The following is a 23018-nucleotide window of genomic DNA, read 5'->3' as shown; positions in this document are numbered from 1 at the left end:
CTTCCCACTCTTTTCCTGGAGTAGGGCCATGAGCCCCTCCTTCTGGGGCACTTGGTCCAGAAAAAGTGAAGGTAGCAGAAGGATTTCTTTGATGAGATGAGAAAAACAGACAGACTAGAATAAGACATGTTATTATACTGTAAAAGATAATCAATAATAGCGGGGAAAAGTTTGTCTTTTACTATCATTATTTTTTAGATTCATGCTTTATATTTTTCTTCCAGTTTTATTGAGATTGAATTCATATACAACACTGTATAAGTTTCAGGTGTGCAGCATAGTGATTTGACTTACATACAACGTGAAATGATTATCACAGTAAGTTAAGGGAACATCCCTTATCTCATATAGATACAAAATTTTAAAAAAAGAAATTTTTTTCTGTGGTGAGAACTCTTAGGGTTTACTCTCTTTAACAACTTTCATATGTAACATACGACAGTGTTAATTACATTAATCAAGTAGTACATTACATCCCTAGTACTTATTTACCTTATAAGTAGAAGTTTATACTCTTTGATCACCTTCATCTAATTCCGCCTCCACCTCCATGCCCCCCAGATTCATACTTTAGAAAGATCATTCATTCTGGCTGCAAGATAGAAAATAGAAGAAGGCAGGACTAGATGGAAAATGTGCTGTATGTTTTCTGTTTGCCTCTCCAGATATTCTCTCCACCCTGCTCCACCTGTTCTGTGTCCCAGAAGTTTGACCTATGTGGACTCCCAATGGACCCCAAAGTTTTGCCTTTTAGGTGTCTCACTCTGAAGTGGAGTTAAGAAGGGCCATTTATTTCCTTATTCTGTATATGTTGAACCTAAAGGATTTCTTAGAGCCACCTCTATTGCCTTAAGAGAAGAACAACCAAATAAAAGAGGGAATTCTTTGCTTGGAATCTTGGGCCAGAGCCTGAGGGTAGGGAAGAGAGGAAGCAAGACCAAGGGGATGGGAGGGAGGTGCAGAGAGTGAAAGAGAGAGAGTGAAACCAGCTGTGGATTTTAGGTGGATTTATAGGTATCTAGAGGGGGAAGTTTAAAGAAATTAAAGAATTATTTTTCTCCACCAATGTGCTTGTTGGTTAAACAGATTTTTTTCTTTTCTGGCAATGCACTGCTCTTTGAACCTTGCTAAACACTAAAGACATAACTAAGGGTATAACATTCATTCATTCCGCGGCATCTAGAATGTGCCAAATACTGTACCTAAAGCTGGTCCCACCAAAGCTGGCCCAGCATCCACACCTTGCCTGCCTTGTTCACTCCTGAATTCTCAGCACCTATATTATCCTACCACATAGTAGGTGCTCTCTAGATACTTGTTGAATATATGAATGTTAAGTGCACTATACTTTCTCCAATGACACCTCAACTCCATGGAGGTGGGATGAAGTCTGCTTAGATTATTTTTATTCCTCACTGGTAATTATAAGATTGAGAGGTATCCTTATAAAATACAAATCTATACCTAACACTCCCTTGGTTTAAATGAGATAGATGGATTACTGCTGGGCATGTGCCTAGCACGTGGTAGTTGCTCAATAAATTCTAGTTCCTTTTCTTCTCCAATTTTCTAGCCTCATGTCCAACCCAGTGTTCTAGCCACATCAAATTCCTCATTAGTTCCACACAGATCCTGAACTTTCATACGTTTGTGCTTCTGCTCTTGTTTTCCCTCTGTCTGGAATGCCTTTCCTGTGTCTACCTAGTGAACTCTTCCTCATCGTCCAAAACAGAGCTCACATGTCTCCTCCTCTGGGAAACTTTTCCTACTGCCCCCTCTCTACCAGCTTTGCTCTCTGCTTCCGTCGCACCTTGTACGTGTCTCAGCTTTAGAGCTTGTAATTCTGTTGTAATTGTCTCTTTTTTTCCGTGATAATTATTTACGTACAGTTTTGCCTCTCTGTTAGGCTGTGACCTTGAGGGAGGCAGGAACCAAGTCTTATTTGTATTTGTAGAGCATTTGGAAAGAATCTGGAGGAGGCTGAAAAGATGACAGGTAGAAGGATGAGCTTTGCAAAAAGAACTACTTCTTCCCCTGAAACAAAAGGGAAGGAACTGAAGATGAGTGACAGTTAGAATGTAGCAAGAACCTTTAAAGCAAAAGGGAGGGGGGCCAAATCACAAGGAGAAATCTGGCTTGAGGGAGGAAGAGTACAGGAAGAAGAGGCCACCAGGAGAGATGAGCAGGGCAAAGGAGGGGTGGGGCTGGTGGGGTCTGAGGGACTGAGCCTTCTCCTTCCTAGATGTTTGAGGCCTCAGGAGGGACTCAGTGCCTGGGCTGGCAAAAAGGGGTTTGGGGGCCCACAGGGAGGAACAGCCTGTCTCCACCTGGAACAAAGCCAAGTAGCTTTGCTTCACATTTGAGTCTTTCAGTCCAGCAGGAAGTAGCTGGAGCCTCCAGCTGGAAGGAAGAGGGTAGGTTTGCAGTGATGTGGATGAGGAGAGCTAAAGTGATGGCAGTGGTATGGACCATGGAGTGCTAGTTAGGGACACACTATGAGAAGGATGGCAGGGAATTTTGGCATTGATGCAATCGTCAGAAAGTATGGCAGGAGTGGCAGAGAAAAGACAGCTGGAGAGGAAGAACTGTAGGTGTGGCTGCACCGCGACCTGTTCCAGTTGGCATCCTCAATGACTGCATTCGAGTAAGCCTGTAAGTCCTTCTTCCCTGGGTGGACTGTGGTACAGGTGGGGGATTCGGGAAAAAGCAACACATGCAACTTGGGCTTCTTCTACTTTAGGCTGTCAGACTAAGCTTCTCAGATGGTTTCATATTGGTTCTTCATTGCTGCACGCAGGCTTTCTCTAGTTGTGGCAAGCAGGGGCTACTCTTCGTTGTGGAGCACAGGCTTCTCATTGCAGTGGCTTCTCTTGTTGCGGAGCATGGGCTCTAGGCGCATGGGCTTCAATAGTTGCAGCACATGGGCTCAGGAGTTGAGGCACGTGGGCACTAGAGCCTGCGGGCTTCAGTAGTTGTGGCACATGGACTCAGTAGTTGTGGCTCGCAGGCTCTAGAGCGCAGGCTCAGTAGTTGTGGCACTCGGGCTTAGCTGCTCCGCGGCATGTGGGATCTTCCCGGATCGGGGATCGAACCCGTGTCCCCTGCACTGGCAGGTGGATTCTCAACCACTGCACCACCAGGGAAGTCCCTTCAGGTGACATTTTAAAAACAACAAACCAGTGTCTCAGCGTACTTTGTTACAAACAACAGAAGTTGTGAGTAATTTAAGGAAAACAAAGACATTTACTCAAAGGATATAGAGAGTTGACAGGAAGGCTGGCAAGCTGGATTGTGGAAAATGGGTTGTAACCTAGGAAGGCCAGGCAGCAGGCACTATGGCCAAGTTCGTGCCTTAGGAACAATCTGGCGTGGCCACCATCACCACGGTAGGGACACTCCCCCTTCTACCCCAACCCCCAAGGGACCCACTGTGGTTGGACACCTACTGTCTCCATTCCTGTAATTCTAAACTTGTCAATATGCCTTTGTGTCATCCCCTGAAGATTCAAAGTTCAGAGAGGAGTGGCCACGTGGCCGAGCCTAGGTCATATTTCATTTTCTGGCTGCCCCCGGGGCAGGGAGAAGGCTATCTCTCTGATTCAGCTTCCCTAGTCTCAGCAAAACTGCACAGAACGGGTCATTCCCCCAAACAGGAGGAAGTTTTGGATGCTGATGGTAACTAAATAAAGCAAAATGTCTACCATGCCCTCATCTTTCAGACTGCTTTTCCTTCCCAGTTACTCTCTTTTGTTGGTGGTGATTTGCGATCATAATCTCAGGCTTCCCAGGCTTGACACTTTAAAACCATCCTCATCGCCCTCATTTTCCCACATAGTGAATAACTCTCCAAATTTCTTAGATTTGCCTTGCCTTCTGTCACAGATACTGCTTTAGTAAGATTACTTTGGCAACAACATAGAGGAGAGAAGAGACTGGAAATTGGGAGTCAGACTTCTGGAATGTTAGAGCTAGAAAGGACCTTTGAATTTATCCATTGTAGTGGTCTTATCTAGGAGTATTCATTAGAATTCCTATGGCATTATAAAAATTTACATGCTGGCATCCCATCCTCAGGTTTTGGGTTCAGTAGATCTGAAAAGGGACGTTGGCATATGTGTATATATGTGTGTGTTCGTGTATGCGCATGTGTGTGTCTTTCTGAAGTGTATCCCAGGTTGAGAACTGCTGAATTCCAGTACACTTGTTTTAAAGATGAGGTGACTAAGGTCCAGAGGGAATTTATCTGTTTGAAATTATCCAAATTAATGAAATGGAGAAAGTGGTCATGACCAATCCTAGATCTCCTGGCTTTTGGTCTAGTATTACTCAGAACTCTTGCTTTTTCCCTCTGCAAAAAGAAATTTCTTGTCTTTATTTGTATTCGAGAAAGCATGCTACACTGCTATGGTTCAGCTTCTCCAATAGAAAGTAGACTTCAGATTGAGAGCCCCAAACTGTCAAGAGTGAACAGCCCATACCAAGGGCCCCGTCTCTAAGAATAATTGGCTTGATCTCTGGACCACAGGCCTTCCTTGTCAGAATCTGTGCAAAGCATCCTCACTTCCCATCCAAAGTGGGAAGTGAAATGAAGAGGACCTTTGGAAGCACAGCCTGGATGAAGCCATACTTCTGAGTTTGTCAGGATTCTGACTGTCTGGGCCTCTGTGCACACAAGCCCTTGTTTCAATTATGCATTGACCCTTCTTCAATTCTTCACTGTCCTTTAGCCATCTGGTTCTCATTTTGGGAATCCACTTCTTTCTTTGCTCTGCTGACTTCCACCAATCACTCTGCCTTGGACTGGTTTACTATCAGCTCAGGTACTGTTTCCAGGCAATCTCATGGAAACCCAGGGCCTCTGATGCCTTCCATTACATTATGTTACTTTTTTTTTTTTAATTTGCTCTCCTTACAAAACTTGTGCTTTCTTATAAAGATTCCCAAGAGGAAATGCCATTTGCTGAATGCCTTCCTGCTCCAAATCTACTTTAGTGCAAAAAAGCAAAGGGTGGGAGAAGCGCTGTAGCACAACCTTCTCTCTGTCAGAGGGAAGCTATTGTTTCTCTTGTACCCTCTGCATCCAGAAAGGGGACTGGCACCAAAGTCTGAGCACCTCACTCAGTGACTAAGCCAAGCAGGAATGGTGTGGTCAGAGCTGTCCTTTAGGAAGTAACCCTAAGAACTATGGAGGATGGATTGGAGGAAGAGAGTCTGTGGGCAGGGAGACAATTTATAGAAGCTTCTGCAATAATGTAGGTGAGAGATGATGAGACCTGAATTGGGCAGTGGGAATGGGATGAAGAAGAGACGATAGGTAGGAAAATGGTCATTTTGGTGGGAGAATTGACAGAACTAAGAAACTGACAGATGTGGGAGATGAGGGAGAAGTAAAGATTACCAGGTTTGGAGCTTGAAGAACTGGGAGAATCGTACCTTTACTGGAATGAGGGAAATAAGAAGAGCTGTTTTGAAAGGAGGGTGGTAGACAGTGACTTTAGTTTGGTACATGAGGGATGCAGACATCCAAGATGATGCTTCCAGCAGGCAGTTAACTATGCAGGGCTGGACTCAGGATGTGTGGACTGCAGATATCAATTCGAGAGTTTCAGCTGGAAGAAAATGTGAGGTGGGGTATGGGCTGGTGGGGGGGGCAATACACGGAAAGGAGTAGAGGACTGAGGCCTGAGCCTAGAGGAATACCCACATTTAAGCCCGAAACAAGGGGGAGGGCTCAGGAAAAGAGTCTGAGAAAGAGCTGAGAGAGGGAAAAAAAAAACAAGGAAAGTGTAGCTTTGCCAGCCAAGGAAGGGAAGTTTCAGGAAGGAATCTGGAGAGAGAGTTTACTGAGATGTGGACTGACAAGAAGCTGCTATTTTTGGCAGTTAGTTGCTGGTCAGGGTAGGACTGGTCTCAGTCACAGCAGCTATGAAGCAGAGGCAGGGTTCTGAGTAATTCACATACTCCCCAATCACATTAGCCTCAGTTATCAGGGTATTGCAGGATAAATAAGTGTAATTACTTCATAAAGTTTAATATCGCTCAGTTTCCAAATAAATCCCCTCAGTCCTCAACTTAATTTGGCCCACCAAGAGGAAATCGCAAAGAGTAGAAGGCGAGGCCGAAGACCAGATATATAAAGGATAACTAATAAATATTAATGAGGTTTCACCTCACGCCAACCATGTCCCGAGAGACCCTCTTCTGGAGCCCCGCCCCTCATGAATATGTATATAGCGGTGCCCGCCGCGCACTGCCCCGCCCTCTACTCTTCTCCCTCGCAACGGACTCTCCCTACAAACGGGAAACAAGATGGCGGCGGCAGGTCCGAGTACTCGGGCCTCTTCCGCGGCGGCAGCGGCAGCTCTGAATCGGCGGGGTCGGCGGGGCCGCTGTGACGAGATGGCGGCAGCCAAGACTGGGACCCCGGGCCCGGCCTCTGGCCCCGCGCTGCTGGTGTTGCCGCCGCCGTTGCTGCAGCCGCCGCCACCGCCGCGGCCGGAGGAGTCGGACTGCGCTGGGTGCCTGGAGACCCCGGGGGAAGCGGCGGCCCTGCCGTGCGGCCACTCGCTGTGCCGAGGCTGCGCCCAACGCGCCGCCGACGCGGCGGGCCCGGGTTGCCCGCGCTGCCGCGCCCGCGGCCCGGGCTGGGCCCGCCGTCGGGCCCGCGACAACTGGCAGCCCGACGCGGAGGTGCTGGGCGAGCGCGCCCGCCGCGGCCCACCCGAGCGCTGCCGCTCGCGTCGTGACGGGGGCGCGGCCGCCACGGGGCCCAGGCCCGAGCAGGAGACGCGCGGCGCGCCAGCGGAGCCAGGTGGAGTTTCCTCTCCTCCCCTTGGGGTCCGGAGCGAGGCCGCCGCGCCCCGGCCTGGCCTGGTTAGGGGGTGGAGGGTCCCAGGCCCTGGCCCTGCTCGAGCGGGTGTCGAGAGTTCTCGTGGGGTTGGAACCGGGCTTTGCCCAGGTGCAGTATGTGTTTCTGAATTTTGAACTTCGGGATGAAGTACGGGCACGATGGATTTGGAGTCAGAAGTTTGAAGGGAGCCATAGCATTTCTTGGAACAAGTTAGGGCCAGGTTGGAATTGGTGAGTGGAGGAGGGTACCGAACTTTGTAGGGGCAGTGGAGGATCCGAGAAGTGCTTGATTTAGTGTTGGGTGAAGAGCTTGGGGTTGAATTGCTTGTAAAGATGTGATCCCTGGGCCTGAATGGGTCAATGAGAGGTGTGGCATATACGGAGTTTGAGGGGCAGATTAGATTGATTTTGAGGATGCGAAGGGAGCTTTTCAGACTTGAGCGTCTGAGTTTACATGTGCAGTTTTCACAAAATCTTGAAAAACGCAAGAGCCTGGCACGTAGAGAAGACGTAATAAATGATGGCTATTTATATTTATAATAACTAATAATAAGCTCCAGCAGTGCTCTGCAAAAAAAGATGGATGGGGTTTAAAAGTTCTGGAAGCGGAGATTGGTTGGCGGGGGCTGCTTCTATCTCGATGGCAGTAGGTTTCCTACTATTTTCCTGGCAATTAGGAGTCCGTTGAAGGACTGTTGTCTACAACTTCTTTGCCTTCCCCCCGTCCCCCCCCCGCCCCCCCCCCCCCAGCAGCCTGCCACTCTTTGGTGCTGAGCTTGACATAGAAAGTGCCTGTTGAAAACATAAAACAAAACTGTTATAACTTGGGACTCTTTGAGACACACCCAGTCAACACAACAGCTAGAGTTCTTTGATAAAAGCTTACCTAGGAAGAGATTTTTCAAGAAACATAATTAGGAAAGGACAGATATTTGCACCTTTTGTGTTGGGAATTCTGCCATGTGCTATTTTCGGTAGGGAAAAGGAGACATTGCTTGTGTATGAAAGTGCAGTCACTAGAAACTACAGGTTCCAGAATGCAGTCTGTTTTGATTCAAGCAGTCAGACACCTGCCACTGTCCTAGGATACCTTATTTTTATTTCTGTCTTACTTTCTGTGTTCCTCGTTATTCCTTTTAAGCTTCATAGCATCCTTATGAGATAGGTACTTTTATTTCCATTTTATAGATGGAACTGAGGCCAAGAGAGGTTAAGTAAGTTGCCCAAGGATGAAAACCCAGTTCCACCTGATTCCTGCTCAGAAAAGGGATGACGCCCTCCCCAAACATCATCTATGCTATTTAATTTGCTTCAAATTCTGAGATTATGGGAAAAAAAATTAAGACAGCATTTTTCTGGTCTCCATACTAGTACTATTGATTGTATGGTCACGTAGGATACAAATTTCTATTTCCGAAGCCTGTACTCCTTTGTGGAATATCAGGTCTGAGATTTGAACCATGAGAGGGTGTATGACTTGATGATTTGTGCATACTTTTTCCTTGAAGGAATTTGTGTATCAGTGATTAAGAAAAACAATATAAAATGAGATTTCAAATTAGGCTCTGTTGAGTCACTGAATATCCACCAATTACTTTATATGTTTGTATGAGGACCATTATGGAAAATATTTTTCCTTAAGTGTTCTTATTGTTGGATCATTGAGTGTATATAATTACATGCTTGTTAAGTCAAAACATTATAGAAGAGTATTGCTGAACAGGGTTTGGGAATAAACCCTGTTTATCTTCTAGCTTTAGCAAGTTGTCTAGACCTCTTGAGTTTATATGCAATATTTTTTAATTTAAAACTTTAATAGGCAATTCACATAATTCAAACAAAAATATAAGAAAGTATACAATGAAAAGGTTCCTCCTACTCCTTTCTTCATTTCCCATTTTCACCAAAGATTCATGTTGATTCTTCCACAGTTTCGTTATGCTTATACATGGAAATTCAAATATATTTATTTTATTTTTTGATCTTTTTACATAAAATGTTATATGCACTGGTGCTTTTTTTCATATAACAATACATGATGGATATCTTTTCATATCAGTACATAGAAGGTTTCTTCATTGTACTTATAGTTACAAGGAATTTCATTGAATGGATGTAACATAATTTACTTAATCATCTATTGATGGATATTTAGGTTGTTTCCAGTCTTTTGCCATTATGAATTATTGTTTATAAAATTGTTTTACAATATATATGTACGTTTTTATGAATAGTTCACCTGTAGCTTTCACCAGATTCTCCAAGTGTTGCAAAAAAAAAGGTTAAGAACTTTTGTTTTAACCCAGTTCCCTCATTCTACTGAAGAGAGAACTGAGGCCCAGAACAGAGAAGAGAGTGACCAGGTCATTGTGGGTTAGTAGCAGATAACAAGGGCTGAAAGGCTAACCCTTAAATAAGGGCTAAAACATAACCTAATTCACAGTTAAATGTTCATGATGGTTTGTACTAGACAGTAAAAATACCAGTTTCATAATAATTACATCACACTTTTATTAGTGGGAAACAGCAACAAAATTAGCAATTTTAGGTTAATACAGAAGTATATTGCTTAGCACTATTCTTTTGGCATAATTAGGTCAATTGATAAAAGAAAGGGCAGACCTGCTTTATAAAACTGGAAATAAAATTTTGTAGTAAATTCACTGGTATTTAAGTGAAATTCTTAACTTTTTTTTTTTTTTTTTTTAAATTTCTTGAAGTCCCATGGCTCTTTTGGAATTGAATTGAATTGAATTTTGGAGTTTTTTTTGAAAAAAGTGCAAGAGTTTGTGTGTGTTGAAAATTTTGGTTGTGCTGGTGATATTTTTGTTTTTTGTCAGCTTCTCAAGATTTAAAGTTCAGAACCTTAATAACGTCTGTATTAAGTGTTTTATTTTATTCTTACATACACTGTCAATTTGCTTTTGGATACAGTATCAGTTAATTTGTGCAGCAGTGTGTGTTGAAGGTTAAGTCAGTGATCATTTCAAGATGAACCTAGACTTCAACTGTATGTTCTATGAGGATCTGCAGCTCATTGTATGTATTGACATATTAAGTATTTGGACCATATTGAGCAATATTAAGCAAGTATGTAATGAGTGCCTACTCTGTGGCAGACACTGTTCTAGATCCTTGGGTGACATCAGTGAATAAAATAGTCAAAGATCCCTCCCTCTTAGAGCTTATATTCTAAATTTAGAAACAGTCCTGGTCCATTGATTTTTAAAAAAGAAGATTTACCATACAGACATACATAGGTAGATTTGCAAATATAAGAACATTTAAGCCTCATTGATAAGAATTTTTTTAAATTAATTAATTAATTAACTTATTTTTGGCTGCGTTGGGTCTTCGTTGCTGTGCGGGTTTTCTCTAGTTGCAGCGAGCGGGGGCTACTCTTCATTGCGGTGCGTGGGCTTCTCATTGCGGTGACTTCTATTGTTGTCGAGCGCGGGCTCTAGGCACGCTGTCTTCAGTAGTTATGGTGCAGGGGCTTAGGTGCTCCACATGTGGGATCTTCCTGGACCAGGACTTGGACCCGTGTCCCCCTACACTGGCAGGCGGATTATTAACCACTGTGCCACCAGGGAAGTCCCAAGCCTCATTGATAATAATTAATTTTAAGAATTCATTTAGTCTTTTGAAATCAAGGATGATCATTCTAAATTATGCTGCCTTTGAACTTGAAACCAGGACCTTTTAAGGACAGTTCTTTGTCCTTTTACCATGGGTAATAATTGAAGAGAAAAGCTAGACAAAGGCTGATGAATCTTTAAGTTGGCAGTTTAATTTTTTTTCTATTTGTAGTGTTAAAAGTGCATTTCAAAAATTGAATAATTCAAAAAAATTGAATAGTGCCCCATTTATTCCTTCCCTTTATCCCACCCCAACCTCCCTGTTCATTTAGGGTTGACATTTATCCATTAAAAAAATTTCTTCTTTCTGTGAAAAACAAGTAGTTCTGGTTTATTACTCAGTTGGCAGACAATGTTTGTTATGTGTGCAAACCTAAATTGCATGTAGGACTAGTGAATAATGAAATCATATGATTGTAGTGTAAAAGGACAGGAATTTCCCTTGTCTGAAGGGATTTGTCTTAAAATGTATAAAATGACTCAACTTTTTATCCTAGTAACACATATTCCAGAATTTGAGTGTCCTTATGTGTTTTACTAATGTGGAAATATTTGCCTTGTGTTTTTTAAAACTCAGGATGAGATTACCTTATAAACTAAGCCTTAATTACCATTGACAGAATAGCTCCATTCTGTAGAATTCGGGATTGAGCAGCAGGAATTTAGGTGTTATTTGTTTTCCATTCATGTTTCTACTCCCTGTCTAATTTCCATTTAATCTTAGAAGACTTGACTGCCTTGAATTCATTTGAATCTGAGTTTGCTTTAGTGTAGGATGTAGGATATGTTTGTCAAATTTCATTCCACTATTTCAGTGAGCATTTAGGGCACACACTTGTGTAAGAGAATACAATAAAAAAGATGGGTGAGTCATGGTTCCTGTCCTTTAAGATTCCACAGTCTTGTTGGGGAAACACACCTTATCAAATAATATACAAAGTGTAAGTGAGGTAAATGCATAATGCCAAGAAGAATAGAACAGTGGGATAACTGACAGTCTTTTGAGGAAACTTGAGGAAGGCATTTGCGCTGTGTGTTGGAAAAAGAATAGGAGTTCACCAGGTGAGGGAAGAGGAGATGGCCATTCCTGGCAAAAGAACCTGCACATACAAAGGCATGAAGGCATTTGGCATATTCAGAGACAGACAGGAAGTTAAATATAGATGGAATGTGGGGCTGGAGTGGGGAAGGAGGAGAGAAGAGACTACAGAAGTTTGATCATGAAGGTCATGGTATGTCATGCTGAAGGAATTTGGGACTTTATCCTATAGACAGTGTGGAGCCCTTAAAAATATTTAAGTAATGGAATGATACTGTCATAATGTGCTTTAGAAAGACAGTATTGGTTGGAGTGTGGAGGAAAGATGTGAATAGAAACTGGAGGAAGGGAGTCTAGTTAGGGGACTGTTTTAGTAGTTCAGACAAGAGGTGAAGATGGGCTGGACTAATGCAGTGACTGCGGGGATGTTTCCTTTAGTTATTCATTAATTTAGTAACCATCTGAGTTGAGGGCCTTCTGTGTGCTAGGCACTGGGGCTGCAAATAGAAATAAAGCATAATTCTGTCTCTTAAGGTCAGTGTAGTTGAGAAGATTGCTATATAAATGTGTAACTGGAATGTGGGGTAATAAATGCAATAACTGTAACGCAAGATATAATTGTAGAACGCAGTATGGTATATATTAATTGAGCAAGTTAATGGAGCAGGATCTGGAGACAGACTATCTGTGTTCAAATTCCAGGTCTGCCATTTATAGCTGTTTGTCTTTGGGCACATTGCTTAATTTCTCTGTACCTTAGTTTCCTCATTTTGAAAATGGGGATAGTAGTGGTAGCAAAATCATAAGGTTGTTGTTAAGACTGAATGAGTTATTAGCATATAAAGAGCTCAACAAATGTTAGCTCTTTTCACAAAAAAAGAGAACCCAGCTTGGATGGGTCAGGAGTGGCTTCCTGGAAAGGCAGACACTTGACCATGAGTATTCAGTAGGCAGATGAAGGGAGGATAAAACTGAGGGAAATAAGTACTTTTAAAAACATAGGAGTATGAAACAAAAGGAGAGTTCTAGGGATTGCAAATATGGGTAGTTGGAGCATAGAGTACATGTGGGAGAGTGGAAGGAGGCAGAATTGCAGAAATAAGCAGTTACTGGATAATAGTGGACTTTGAATGCCATGCTAAGAAGGGGGGATCCACTGAAGAGTTTGAAAGAGGAGTACATCTTTGCACTCTAGAGAGATCACTCCTATAGGGGTAATGTAGCAAATGGATTGGAGATCCCAGATTTCTTTTAGCAAGATGGCTAACTTATCTTAGCTAAAGACTCTGTTGCTACAAATATCCAGAAAAGCTGGATGATAAACAACAGTTCTTTGAAATGCATTTCTGAGCTTGCAGGAAAGACAGGAAGATCTCTAGATTCCCAAAACAAAAATGGAACTAAAACCCAAAACTTCATTAAGAACTTGAGCTCATGCTGTGACAAAGATGAAGGAATTGAGTGAGGGGTTGTTTCTGGTTTTTTTATTCCTAGTGATTGAGTTTTAACTGTGGAAAAAGGAGCCAAAACCAAGACTTTTGCATCAGGCTGGGATTCCTGATGTGCTGCATCCTAGGTGAAAGGGTGGGCTAGAGAAAAATCTTCCCCCTGACACAAGGAAATAAGAAATCTCGTCTTGGTTTGCCTGGACTCTATACAAAGAGGAAATGGAAAAAAAGCTTCCCTGAGAAATTGAAGCACAAGACCTATGCCTTGCTCATATTTGCGACCTGAGTCGCAATATCAGGTATCCCCATGCTAGGAAATTAATATAAAAGCTGGCTCCAAGCTAGTGATACCACTGGGCCACCTGGAGAAAGGAAAAACAAGACTTGAAGGGGTACTGTCATATCTCAGGCCACAAGGAATTCTCACAGAAGAAATAAACCCCACAGGAGATGAATTTATAATTAAAAGTGACACACAAGGAAACAATTTTCTACCACAAATGAGAGTCAGCAGATATTACAAGCAGGAGGATTACAGCTCTAAGAACTGGGATAGTAGAATGGCAGTTTGAAAGGTAATTTAAAGTAGCATATTTTAAGTGACTAAAGACATTAAACAAGTAATTGACATCCCAATAAATGAATAAGACGTGAAACATATATTTGGAAAAGAACTAAACATAATGAAAAATAGAGAGGTTAAAAAAATGCTCAGTAGGGCTTCCCTGGTGGCGCAGTGGTTGAGAGTCCGCCTGCCGGTGCAGGGGACACGGGTTCGTGCCCCAGTCCGGGAGGATCCCACATGCTGCGGAGCGGCTGGGCCCGTGAGCCATGGCTGCTGAGCCTGTGCGTCCGGAGCCTATGCTCCGCAACGGGAGAGGCCACAACAGTGAGAGGCCCGCATACAGCCAAAAAAAAAAAAAAAAAAAAAAAGCTCAGTAAGTAAGTGATAGTTTACACAGATGAAGAGAAAGTAGTAAGCTGGGAGTTAGATATAAGGAAATCCTGAGAATGCAGAACAGTAAGATGAAGGAAAATATGAAAGAGGTGGAGAAATGAAAGACTAAGCAAGAAGACACAACATCTAATAGCAGTTCCAGAAGGAGAAAAATAAAATGAGGGAAACATGGAATTTGAAGAGATGACATGAGATTTTTTTGGAATTAATTTAAAAAGACATGAATTTTTAGGTTTAAGCTCATGAGGGCCTAGCAAGAATTAAATGAGCAAACCAAAAACAAACCCCACAACTAAATACATTGCAATGAAACTGCAGAACACCAAAGACACTTTTATAAGCAACCAGAAAGGAAAGGCAAAGGAGCAAGAATCAGACTGAGAGCAGATGTCTCTTAATAAGAGAGGGCAGAAGAAACTTGAATAATATCTTCCTCGTGCTGAGAGAGATCAGAATTTCATACTCAGTTATCATTCAAGAGTGAAGGCAAAATAAAAGTATTTTCAGATGAACAAAAATATGGAGAATTTACCACACTGTTTCTGAAAGAACTATTACATGAAAGAATGCACTTCTGCAAGAAAGAAAGGTAACTTAGGGGAGCGAGAAGGATACAAGAAATCATGATAGGGACTTCCCTGGTGGCTCAGTGGTTAAGAATCCGCCTGCCAATGCAGGGGACACAGGTTCGAGCCCTGGTCCAGGAAGATCCCACATGCTGCAGAGCAACTAAGCCCGTGCACTGCAACTACTGAGCTTGTGCTCTGGACCCATGAGCCACAACTACTGAGTCTATGTGCCACAACTACTGAAGCCCGCATGCCCAGAGCCCATGCTCTGCAACAAGAGAAGCCACTGCAATGAGAAGCCCGTACACTGCAACAAAGAGTAGCCCCCGCTCTCTACAACTGAAGAAAGCCCACGCGCAGCAACGAAGACTCAATGCAGCCAAAAATAAATAAATTAGTTAAAAAAAAAAGAAACCATGATGAGAAAGAAATTGGCTCGGTAAACGAAGAATTGACTGTATAAAACAAAAATAATTATGACTGATTTGTTGGGGCTAAAACCAAAGTGGAACTAAAATATCAGATGAGGATAAAATGTAAGCTGGGAGGGAAAATGACCAGCATTAAAGAGTTATATATAGTTCAGAAGGAGGATAGAGATATTAATTAACTTTAAGCTTTCAGTCAGATGCATATTAAAAATTGAAGGATAACCACTAAAAGAAAAGAAATGCAATGTATAACTTCATCTACTATGTATATATAGAACCATACACTTCCCAAATTAGAGAATATACATTCTTTTTAATTAAAAGTGAAATTTTTATGTAATTTTATGTAATTTATGTAATTAGGCACAAAGAAATTATCAACAAATACCAAAGCTTGATATATCAACTATGTTTTCTGACCCCAATACAATAAAATTAGAAATTAATAACAAATATAACTGATTCTCCTCACCTCCTATCCATGTTTGGAAATTTAAAAAGTAAAAGCAAAAAATAAACTAAAAATAAATGGATGAAGAACAAATTCATGGAAACTGGAAAATATTTAGAATTAAATAACAGTGGAAACACTATATGTCAAAATCTGTGGAATACAGCAAAGCAGTACTAAGAGGAAAAATTTTTTTCATCTTTATTGGAGTATAATTGCTTTACAGTGTTGTGTTAGTTTCTGCTGTACAACGAAGTAAATCAGCTATATGTATACGTATATCCCCTTATCCCCTCCTTCTAGCGTCTCCCTCCCACCCTCCCTATCCCACCCCTCTCGGTGGTCCCAAAGCACCGAGCAGATCTCCCTGTGCTATGCAGCTGCTTCCCACTAGCTATCTACTTTACATTTGGTAGTGTATATATGTCAGTGCTACTCTCTCACTTCGTCCCAGCTTCCCCTTCCCCTCCTGTGTCCTCAAGTCCATTCTCTACGTCTGTGTCATTATTCCTGCCCTGCCACTAGGTTCATCAGTACCATATTTTTAGATTCCAATGTATGTGTTAGCATACGGTATTTGTTTTTTTTCTTTCTGACTTACTTCACTCTGTATGATAGCCTCTAGGTCCATCCACCTCATTACACATTACTCAATTTTGTTTCCTTTTTATGGCTGAGTAATATTCCATTGTATATATGTGCCACATCTTCTTTATCCATTCATCTGTTGATGGACATTTAGGTTGCTTCCATGTCCTGGCTATTGTAAATAGTGCTGCGATGAACATTGTGGTACATGTCTCTTTTTGAATTATGGTTTTCTCAGGGTATATGCCCAGTAATGGGATTGCTGGATCATATAGTAGTTCTATTTTTAGTTTTTTAAGGAACCACCATACTGTTCTCCATAGTGGCTGTATCAATTTACATTGCCACCAACAGTGCAGGAGGGTTCCCTTTTCTCCATACCCTCTCCAGCGTTTACTGTTTCTAGATTTTTTGATGACAGCCATTCTGATTGGTGTGAGGTGATACCTCAATGTGGTTTTGATTTGCATTTCTCTAATGATTAGTGATGTTGAGCATCTTTTCATGTGTTTGTTGGCAATCTGTATGTCTTCTTTGGAGAAATGTCTATTTAGGTCTTCTGCCCATTTTTGGATTGGGTTGTTTGTTTTTTTGATATTGAGTTGCATGAGCTGCTTGTATATTTTGGAGATTAATCCTTTGTCAGTTGCTTCGTTTGCAAATATTTTCTCCCATTCTGAGGGTTGTCTTTTCATCTTGTTTATGGTTTCATTTGCTGTGCAAAAGCTTTGAAGTTTCATGAGGTCCCATTTGTTTATTTTTGTTTTTATTTCCATGGGTCAAAAAGGATCTTGCTGTGATTTATGTCATAGAGTGTTAATGCCTATATTTTCCTCTTAGAGTTTTATAGTGTCTGGCCTTACATTTAGGTCTTTAATCCATTTTGAGTTTATTTTTGTGTATGATGTTAGGAAGTGTTCTAATTTCATTCTTTTACATGTAGCTGTCCAGTTTTCCCAGCACCACTTATTGAAGAGGCTCTCTTTTCTCCATTGTATATTCTTGCCTCCTCTGTCAAAGATAAGGTGACCATATGTGAATGGGTTTATCTCTGGGCTTTCTATCCTGTTCCATTGAGCTATATTTCTGTTTTTGTGCCAGTACCATACTTTTTTGATTACTATAGCTTTGTAGTGTAGTCTGAAGTCTGGGAGCCTGATTCCTTCAGCTCCATTTTTCTTTCTCAAGATTGCTTTGGCGATTCAGGGTCTTTTGTGTTTCCATACAAATTGTAAAATTTTTTGTTCTTATTCTGTGAAAAATGCCATTGGTAATTTAATGGGGATTGCATTGAATCTGTAGATTGCTTTGGGTAGTAGAGTCATTTTCACACTGTTGATTCTTCCAATCCAAGAACATGGTATATCTCTCCATTTGTTTGTATCATCTTTGATTTCTTTCATCAGTGTCTTATAGTTTTCTGCATACAGGTCTTTTGCCTCCTTAGGTAGGTTTATTTTTAGGTATTTTATTCTTTTTGTTGCAGTGATAAATGGGAGTGTTTCCTTAATTTCCTAAGAGGAAAATTTAAGTGCCTATATCATATTTCATTGAATCTTAAGATGTCATCATTTGTGAGATGGACTATTACTTTCCAAATACAGTGCTTTCCTATCACTTAGACTTTGAAACTTTATGCTTACTGAAAGAACTCATATATATTTACTTAGATATAGATTTAGCATATCACTCATGCATATATTTATAAAAGGAAGGGAAGTAACAAATTAGTAGAATATTCCTGTGACTTCATATGCAGAGTTTGATTCTTCTAAATCACTTTCTGATGGAAGCACAGAGGTTTGTGTTTTTCTACGTAGTATTGCTCACAATGTCATTGAGAGCATTGGTGATAGAACATTTCTTAAAAGAGTGCTCCACAGCTATCTCCAAGCATTTTCTTTCAAACTGCTGGCACCCATCAAATTTTGATCCTGATGTTTTCTTGAACTGGCCAGCAGGTATCAACAAAAGGTTTTCAGATGAGGCTCATAGTTCTTTGTCAGATGGTCTGTAATAGGTTTATTGACTAACATTGAGAAGTTCCAGTTGTCTAGTCATGCCACCAGGGATAACTGCCAAGTAACTACTACTTTTGCAAGCTTATTCTTTAATTGTTTATGTTCATACATAGATAAGCAATGACAGTTGCACCATCACTGCTTGCCCGACTGACGGTGATTGTAAGACTAATTGTAAGAAACATCCCAATTTCAGCAATATTAATATGAAAAAATTTATGTCCTAGAATCTGTAAGGTTTTTCAATAGAAGAAAGCCTGAAAATTATTAAGTGGCCAACTGAAGAAGCTAGGAAAGTAACAGCAGATTAAACCCAGAGGAAGTAGAAGTTAGGAAAGAATAAAGATAAGAATAGAAATTAATGGAGTAGAAAACAGTGAAGAGGATTAATAAAACCAAAATCTAACTCATTGAAGATATTAATATAGGCTCTATGTTATAGACAAATCTCAGGCAAGATTGGTCAATGAAAAAGAAACACAAGAAAGTGTAAGAAATGTTAGGAATGAAACAGGGAATATGACTATAGCTATGATAAGGATTTCTAAAACCCCATACATATTGAATATGGAAAACTTTATGCCCATGAATTTGGAAGATTGTGTAAAATAGTCGGTTTCCTAAAAAATACAACCTATTGCAGCTGAGTCAAGAATAAGTAGAAAATATTAATAGAAATGTAACTAAAAAAGAAATTGAATAGTAAAATCTACCCACTAAGTAATGTGTGGATGCAGTGAGCAAAATCCGGAATGTGGGAAATTACAGGACAGATGGCCCATTTTTTCCCCACAAATACGTGAAGAAGGAGGGGAGAAAAGCAATACATAGAAGGGAAACCTGCAGATTAAAAGACAAAACCAATTTAAGCGTATGGACTAATTTGGATTCTGATTTGAAAAACTGTATAAAAATATTTGATAGGAATTTGAATACTGACTGGATATTTGTTGGTATTAAAGATTATTAAATTTTTAGTGTGAAATCTTTTTTCTGGTTACATATTTTAAAGAGTCCTTATTTTTAAGAGAGATGCTAAAATGTTTATAGGTAAGATGATACGGTGTCTGGGATTTCTTCAAAACAGTTTATTCAAGGGGAGAGGGAACAAGTAAAGATTTGGGAAATAGATGAAATAAGATTGACAATGGGTTGACTGTTGAAGCTGGGTGATGGATATGTTGGGGTTCATTGTACTGGTGTCTCTAATAAATATGTGAGTCATTTTCATAGTAAAAAGCAGGGAAAAAAAATCTATCCATTAAAGGAACACAAGGCACAGATGGTTTTACAGGTTACCCAAATATTGAAGGATGGATAATCCTTGTGCAGACCATTCCAGGGAATAAAAAATGTTTCTAGACTCATTTTGGAGGGCTTTTACAACATGACATCAAAATCACACAAAGGCAGTATAAGAAAGGAAAAATATAGGCCAATAAATGTAGATTTTAGAAGTCCCAAGTGAAATCTGCACTAGTCTAGTAGTGTATTTTTTTTTAAAATCACAATCAAGTAGTATTTATTCCGGGAATGAGAGTTCAGTTTAACATTAAGAATCTAATGTAATTCACCATATTAATAAAGAGTAAAACCATATGATCATCTCAATAGATGCTCAAAATAGCATTTGACAGAATTTACCATTCATTTATTATTTTAAAAGCTAGAACACTTGGAATAGAAGGGAATTTTTTTTTAATTTAATTTTTTTTAGTGGAACTTGTCAATACGAATGATTAGTGGCCAAGAACACTGAACCAGGGTTAAATAGTTTAAAAAGTAATTAAGGGTCCAGTAACATGTCCTCATATACTTGAATTTGGTAGATGACAGGTGGCATTACAAATCAATGGGGCAAAAATATTTTCAGTTGTGGATAGTTAGCTAACCTTACAGAAAACAAGGAAAAATAGATCTTTACCTCACACCATACATGAAAAGTTAATACCAGATCAATTAAAGGTCAAACTATAAAACTTAGAAAATACTAGGGGTATCTGTGAAAGTGGGATAGGAAGAATTCTTTAAACAAAAAATACAGAGTAAAGGAAAAGATTGATAATTTGGTCACATTAAAATCAAAACTTCTGTATGATAAAAGATAAAGTAGGGAGATGAACCACAGAATGTGAGAAAATACTTCCAATGTAATAACAAAAGATTAATGTCCAAAATATATGAAGAACTACAAATCACTATGACAGACACCTCATTAGAAAAATGGTGAGGGGATTTGAATAGACATTTCACAGAAGAGGGAAACTGAAAGGCCAATAAAACACCTGGAATGATTCTCAGTATCGTTAGTAGCTAGGGAAGAGATCTAGAATACCAAGGGAAGATTGAGCTAATACATGAACAGGGATATTTCTCCCATTCTGGTGACTCTGTACTCACTGCTGTCTAGTTCTGGACAATGTTAATTGTTTGAAATTTAAGTTTCTATTGAATTAAAATATTCTTCCCTAGTTTCAATATTCAAGTATTTAAAGACCATGATTTTTTCTATCTAACTTCTTAGGCTAAACTTCTCAAATTCATCTCTTTGCTCCTCTTTCTCCCTTTCCCAGATTTCTGGTCCTACTACACTACTTACAGTTCTTATAATATAGTATGCTTTTTGAAACCTTTCTGACCTTTTGTCACCTATGATTATTCTGCCTGGAATATTCTCCCTGTTATCCTTCTGTCAGATTCTACTCAGGTGAAACAAGTGCTCTGTGAATTTTTTTCTCAAATAGGAGTTGATTGCCTTCCTTTGTGACACCACATGAGTATGTGTATTCGTCATGTCACTGGATTTCAGTCCCTTGTTTGTGTGTCTGTCTCTGGCATTATACTGAACTCCTTGAGGTCAGGAACTATGTCTTTGGGTATTCAGCACTTAATATGGTACCTAGAATGTGTTAGATACTCAGTAAATGTTTAATAGAGGAAAAAGAGTCCTAAAAAAATCCTTAAAAAAAGATTTTTGATTATATATAATGATTCCTTTATCCTTCTGTTCATCTTTAAATATGCCACTCAGAATTGACCCTCATGCTTTAAATAATGCCTGACCAGTGCAAAATGTAGTGAGGTTTACCATCTCTCCATCTGGATGCTAAATTCTTATTAATGCTGCCAAAGATTGCATTGGCCTTGCTCATCCTGTACGTAACAGAACTACAGATTCAGGATGAGCAACTCAGTTCTCAAAACAGAACTGAGCCAGTCTTCCTCATTACATGTGTGTACAATTAAATTTTTAAGCCTGAAGACAACTTATATCCAGTTTTGGTTTTTATTTTTCTAAATAGCAGTGGACATATTTTCTCTTTACTTCTGTTTTGCCATTTGTGTTTTGTCTAGTGTTTGGTTCTGTAAAAACTATTATGATAAAACCTCAAATGATTGGACCCTGTTAATTTGTTGTTGACTTGGACTTTACTAAAGTTTACTTTTGGTTTCATTATAAAGAAAAGCTTTACAAATTGATCTTCTTTCAGACAACAAATTCTTTAAAAGATCTTAGTACAGTATGGTGCTGGTTTTAAAGCACTTTCTCATTGGTATATTCAACAAAAAAAAAATTTAAGCCACTGTTTTATACTGAAACACATACCTAGAGATCATCCCAATAGGTTCAAGAAAATCTCCTAGTTTGGGGAATCAGAGGCAGAAACAAGTAATTATAACACAGGTAATAAATCCTACTACAATTGAGGTAAGTGCAGAATGTTGTGAGGACCTGCAGAAGGCTAATGTAATTCTCCCTGGGTTAAGTGAGAAACGCTTTGCAAAGGAGAGGGCAATAAACAGGGCTTTGAACTGATTATCATACAGTGAAAAAGAAAAAACATTGTGGGAAGAGGAAGTGGCATATGTAAAGAGACAGGGTCTGGCATATCTAGGAATAGTGATTATGTGTGAAGGCTGGGGAGGGGAGAGTATTGAGGGAATATGAGAAAATATGGCTGGGGTGGTAGACTGAGTCTTGTTTATAAATCTTGGAGGCAGAGGGAAGCCAATGAAAGTTATTAAGCAGGAGGATGATAGGGTCAGGTCTGCTTTATAAAGAACTAGGGAAGCAGTGTTGAAGATAGAAAGACAAAGAGTCTTAAGAGACAGGCCAGTTAGGCTACCATTTTAATGTGCACAGAATCTGTACCAAGAGGGTACTGGAGGATTAGATGAGATAAACATCCCTGTTAAAGTAGGTATTACTCCCATTTTATGGATGAAGAAACAGGCTTAGCAAGGATAAATACTGGTAGATACAAAGCCAGTGGGTAGTAGATTTGAATGCAGGTTGGTATGGTTCGAAATCCTACACTCTTTCTAATTTTGGTATCATTCCACTTTGTGGACTATTGTGGATGATTTTTCACCTCAAAAAGAGCAGAAATTAAGTCCAAAGGCTTTTGTCCAGGGTGGTGGTGGATATAGAGATGGGGACACCCACATGGTCTTGGTCTGCCTAGGCCTGCATGGCCTTCATCTCTGCAGCATTCCTGTACCTACATTTGCTTTTGTGACCTCCTTTATAGTGTGCCTCATGCTTGGACTGTGCTGAGCCAGTTTGGGCTGCCTTGCTGTGCCTGTTGTTTGGGCCATTTCTGGATTCAACAAGGAACCTTACACTTTGACTCTACTCTTGGTTAATACCTGCTTTTGCAAATTCTGTTGATCTCTACTCTCTTTGTCTTTTTCTAATCTAGATGTCTTAGTCAATTTGGGTTGTGATAACAGAATACCATGGATTGGGTGGCTTGTAAACAACAGAAATTTATTTATCACAGTCCTAGAGGGTGGCAAGTCAAAGATCAAGACTGGTAGATTCAGTGTCTCGTGAGGACCTGCCTCCTGGTCCTCACTTGGTGGAAGGGGCAGGGAGCTCTCTGGGGTCTCTCTTTTTTTTTTTTTTTTAACATCTTTATTGGAGTATAATTGCTTTACAATGGTGTGTTAGTTTCTGCTTTATAACAAAGTGAATCTGGGGTCTCTTTTATAAGCGCCCTAATCCCATTCATGAGAGCTTTGC

General features: G+C 40.3%; 1 protein-coding gene across 1 annotated transcript in view; it reads left to right on the top strand.

Annotated features, from left to right (window-relative positions):
- Positions 1–6309: 6309 nt before the first annotated feature.
- RNF169 (ring finger protein 169) overlaps positions 6310–23018 on the top strand; it is an 86033-nt gene continuing 69324 nt past the window's right edge. The window contains exon 1 of the mRNA XM_060018279.1: positions 6310–6811. Within this exon, the coding sequence (XP_059874262.1) occupies positions 6310–6811 (502 nt within the window). The remainder of the gene's footprint in view (positions 6812–23018) is intronic.

The sequence above is a fragment of the Delphinus delphis genome, chromosome 8, assembly GCF_949987515.2.
Source record: "Delphinus delphis chromosome 8, mDelDel1.2, whole genome shotgun sequence".
NCBI classification, from domain to species: Eukaryota; Metazoa; Chordata; class Mammalia; order Artiodactyla; family Delphinidae; genus Delphinus; species Delphinus delphis.
This window is presented reverse-complemented; position numbering and strand designations above follow the sequence as displayed.